At 59.6% G+C, this 4841-nt stretch overlaps 1 protein-coding gene across 1 annotated transcript; it reads left to right on the forward strand.

The window, feature by feature from the left end:
* Nucleotides 1–242: 242 nt before the first annotated feature.
* On the forward strand, nt 243–4840 carry LOC104622908 (carbohydrate-responsive element-binding protein-like; the record flags this gene model as incomplete). Its single annotated transcript, XM_010289833.1, has 7 exons — nt 243–316; nt 1625–1759; nt 1953–2066; nt 2381–2508; nt 2867–2990; nt 4182–4311; nt 4773–4840. Coding segments are annotated over 7 exons (773 nt in total), but the record flags the coding sequence as incomplete, so codon positions are not given.
* Nucleotide 4841: the final 1 nt, after the last annotated feature.

Here is a 4841-nt window from a genome sequence, read left to right on the forward strand (position 1 = left end):
TGCTGGGCTGGGGAGGGGCTGGGGGTCTCTGCCTGCACCAAAGCTCTCCAGGACACCCACACTGCAGGGAGCAAAGGCACTTCTCTCCAGGGGCTGCTTCACCCTTCCCTGGGGCAGATGGGCACGGAAAGAACTACAGCAACACTGGTGCTGGTAGCTGTCTGTCCCATGGGGCAGGAAAGGTCACCTAAGCCCCAACACCCTCACGCAGCAGCACCCTTCTGCTTCCTGCCCTCTTGCAGCCAAGCAGGAGCCAGCCCTGGATACCACACGCCTGATGGGCACAGGACTCATGCCCGCATCCCCTGTCTCCCTGGTAAGCACTCACCTACCCCCCAGGTTGGGAATTGTCCCCTCCCAGGTCAGGAATTGCCTTCACCTGGTTGCTGGGGCAAGGGTAGAGATGGGGCGGGGGGAGATGGGTCTCTGTGGGGTTATACTCTGCAATATGGGGCTGGACAGGCACAGGACATATGGACAGGGTGGCAGGAGTATCCTGAGTATTTTCTCCCATAAAAGAAACAGGGTAGAGGTGGGAAACACCCCATTTGCAGAGCCCCTTTCCTGGCAATGCTGCCCTGGGGCATTGGGGCTGGGGCTGACCCTGTAGACAGTGGGATGCCCCATATGGACGGAGCTGCACGTCCACCTCCCCAGTCCCCTCATGGGCATTCGGCTGTCAGTGCCCAAGCACCGACTGACCAAAGGGGAAGGTCTGGTCCGCGGCGTGCATGAGTCGCTGGGCCCCCAAGCTCCAGCTTCCCTCTGCCTTCTCCCAGCAGCAGAGTGCTGTCCCTGACGTCCCGGCCACCTTCCTCTCCAGAATGGCTCAACTGAGGCCACGCGCTCAACTGAGCCCAGGACTGGCTCCTGGCTCCAGCCCTCCCCAAGCGCTGCCAGTGCCGCTGGCAGGCACCCAGCCAGGCCCACTGCTGGTCCCCAAGGCAGAGCGGCTGTCCCCCACATCGGCTTGTGGTGAGTCTGAGGCACCCGAAGGAGCTCCACAGGACACTGCATTTCCTGCATGGAGCTTGACCAAACATTGTAGGAATGTTTCATTTCAGCTTCAATCCCAGCCATTTACATTTACCCAGCTAAGTACGGATGATTTCTTTCCATGGGGGAAGGCACAGCCCCTTCACCTGCATCCTTCTACAGGGGCAAAAGCAGAAAAAAGGAGCAGAATGTCAGACTGTGGTTTTGAAAAAACAGAGCTTGGTTTTCAAGTGGGAAGCACCCTGCTTTTGCCCACAGAAACCAGAGCAGCAACTGGAAACCAGGCCCTGGTGTCGTTCCCAGTTTCAGTTTGGTGTTGCAGACTGCAGCCTTGCTGCTCTCAGAACTCTCTCCTGGTGATTTCCACCCCAAGAAACACTGGGAATTTAAAACATCATGTCCCATATGTTCCCATTTCTGAGCAGTTGTAAAATGAGATGGATTTGGGATATGACAAAGCAAGAAGATGTGGTCAGATGCTGGACCATCTGTGGGTGGTGTGGAGTGGTGGTGAGTGCCCCAGGGCTGGGGTATTGCTGCAGGCTGCTCTTCTCTGCCCCGTCCCAGTGCCAGACCCTGGTGTCAGCCCATCACGAGGGGCTGCTGCTGCTGCTGTCCCTCTCCCTAGAGCATCACCTTTCCTCTTCCAGGCAGCGACTGGCCCAAGCCCAGCCAGGCTTCCCCAGGACCTGCTGTGAGGCTGGGCGCTGGCATCTCCCTGCACCACCCTGTGTCCCGTCGGGGCAGGCCTGAGTCCAGCAAGGTATGGCAGGAGCAAGTGCTGCCTTTGCTACGGGGGCACCATCTCCATATGCACCCCCCTTTCCTGCTGCCCCTCAAAACTCCTGCCCTACCCTTGATGCAAGCTTTGGGACAGCCCACCTCTGACGGGGCAGGTAGCCCAGGGCCATCCCCACTGCCAGGAGGTGCCTGACAACGCTTGCCCACAGATGGAGAGCCGCCGCATCACACACATCTCTGCTGAGCAGAAGAGACGCTTCAACATCAAGCTGGGCTTCGACACACTGCACAGCCTGGTGAGCACGCTGAGCGCCCAGCCCAGCATCAAGGTGAGCACCCAAGGCTGCATGGACTGGCCCTGGGCACACAGGGACATGGTGCATCACCCAGGAGTGCTGCATCCCTGGTCTGCCCCTGTGCACAGGGCAGGAGGCTGCAAGCCCACACCAGGTACACAGAGACCCATACAGTGCAGCCGTGCCAGGGTGGTCTGGGCTCTGGAGCCCAGGGCAGAAGCTGCCAAGGCTTGGCAGCAGGGAACATGGCCCCTTGCACTGCCAGCCCTGCTGCACAAGGTGCCGGGTGCCCCACACCCTGCCCACCCTGGGGACTCCCTTCGCCTTCTCACCCTGTGACCCCACAGGTCAGCAAGGCCACCACCTTGCAGAAGACAGCTGAGTATATCTGCAAGCTGCAGCAGGAGCGGGCAGCCCTGCAGGACGAGGCACAGCGGCTGCGGGAACAGATTGAGGAGCTCAATGGCTCCATCAAGTAAGGGGGGCATGGCTGGGAGAGGTTGGAGGGAGACACTGCCTGCATTGGGGTAGCCAGGCAGGGCAAGTGGCAGCACCAGGGAGGCAGCAGGACACAGCAGGTCTTCTGAGCATCTCCCAGGACCTGCACTTGACTCTGTCTCCCCTCAAATCCTGTTTCTGGGCGGGAAGCTCAAGAGGGAGTGCTGTGTGGGACCAGAGCATGGGCCCATGCCCCACAGCTGCCCTGGGAGGGGGACACTGCCTGCCCAACCCTGCTGAGAGCTGAGGTCCTGCCAGAGAGTCTCCCCACAGGGCTGCCTTTGTGGCTCCAAGCCTCCTGAACATGGACCCATGGTGCTGCTTGTGCCCCACAGCCTGTGCCAGGAGCAGCTGCCAGCCACAGGGGTGCCCATCACACGCCAACGCTTCGACCAGATGCGCAGTATGTTTGACGAGTATGTCCGCTCCTCCACGCTGCAGAACTGGAAGTTCTGGATTGTATCCTTTGGGGCCAGTACCTGCTGCTTGCTCTGACCCCTCCACCAAGCACTAGGTCCTCTGGTTCACCTGCTGCTCCTGGGACTGTGATGTCCCTCCAGCTCAGGAGGCTCTGGGGACCACAGGGAGATGTTTCCCAGCCAAGGGCACATGGTGGGAACACGCTGAGATGCTGCGGGTAGAAGGAAGTTTCTGTTACAAGGGAGCAAACAGAGTAGTAAGTTGGTCCTTGGGGAGAAGGAAGGGCACTTTCTCAATGGTGGAGCTGAGCTCATGCAGGGAAGAGCTCCTGGTGCCATGGGAACTGGCTCTGAGAGGCAGCAGCCATCAACTAGAGATTAGGAAAGGTCCAGACACAAAGCTGGGGACATGATGGCTTGGCCTTGGTGGCTGTGTGGCACATCCTGGAAACTCAGGTGTGCCCATGCCTGGGACACAAGTCTGGGCTCCACATGGTGGAGAGGATGAAGGAGGACCAAGGGCCAGGGAATGGATGGTCAAAGGGCTAGGTCTGCTTCTCTGTGAGCGGGGAGGGATTAGACACACTGGGACCACCAAGCCTGTAGAGACTGATGTCTACAAAATCCCAAGGGGCAGAGGGATGGGCAGGCCTTGCTGCCCACAGTCTGCTTCAGTGCAGGCAGCCTGGGCAAGGCAGAAGTGGCTCCTGACAGTGTTTGAGAGCTCCATGGATCTCCTTCCACAGGACACTTGGTATGCTAAAGCCAACATGGGCTCCAGGACATGCTCATGGTGGAGGCATCTGCTGTGGATTACTACATGCACAAAGTCACCACTTCTCAGGGGTGGTCCCTGCAGGCTGGGAGCACCAGGGGAACACACTGGTTGCACTGGTGTTGTGCCCTGCTCCAGCACTAGCTGGCTCCTTGTTCTGCTTTGGAAGAGTTGTCTTGTGTCTAAACAACCATTTCTGGCAGCCCCAGTCATGGTGGGGACTATGCAGCCCTGCCACTGCCTGCCCTGGTGACACTCATGTCCCCGCCACCCCAGCAGTACGGGCTGGTGCCCAGCATGGTGCTGGTCTGAGGGAGGCAGCCAACCTAGCAGGTTGGCTCCATGGCCAGGAAGGGAGGTTTGTCCTGCTGCCTGTAGGAGAGTACTGCCCACACCTGGAGAGTGGGAGACCATGGCCTTGGCAAGACTGATCCTTAACTCCTCTGCTCCCATCAGTTCAGTATCATCATCCGGCCCCTCTTTGAGTCTTTCAACGGCATGGTCTCCACAGCCAGCATGGAGAGCCTCACCCAGACGTCTCTCGCCTGGCTGGACCAGCACTGCTCCCTCCCAGCGCTTCGGCCAAGTAGGTGGCCCTGTTCCTGTCCATGGCACCCCAAAGAAGCCGGGCTGGCCTGCTGGCATGGACTGACCAGCTCTGCAGCTTCGGAGGGAAAAGCAGAGGGAAAAAGACAGGGGGGTCCTGCGGGGCAGTGGAGCTGGCGCTGTACCATGTTTCTGCCACATGGGAGGGAAGCACCTGCGGGACATCCTGAGGCTGTGTGCTCGGTGCTTTTCCGTGCTCTTTTCACACTCATGTTCCAGCTAAGCTGGCTGCTGCTGCCCTAACCCAAGAGCCTGTGTCCTGGCTTGGCAGGGCTCAGCTCTCCCAAAGCCCCACAGGGTGGGTTTCCCTTCAGCCTGCCTGCCAAGGGCTCTGGCAGAGAGCTATTGTGCCATTCCAGGGACCATGGCAGGGCTGGAGCAGGGTCAGGAAGAGCCATCTCCCCGGATGGGGCAGCTGACATGTCTCATATCTCCCCACAGCCGTCCTGAGCTCCCTCCGGCAGCTGAGCATTTCCACCTCCATCCTGAGTGACCCGGCCTGCATCCCCG

This window comes from Phaethon lepturus, unplaced genomic scaffold, assembly GCF_000687285.1.
Source record: "Phaethon lepturus isolate BGI_N335 unplaced genomic scaffold, ASM68728v1 scaffold42600, whole genome shotgun sequence".
Lineage (NCBI taxonomy): Eukaryota > Metazoa > Chordata > Aves > Phaethontiformes > Phaethontidae > Phaethon > Phaethon lepturus.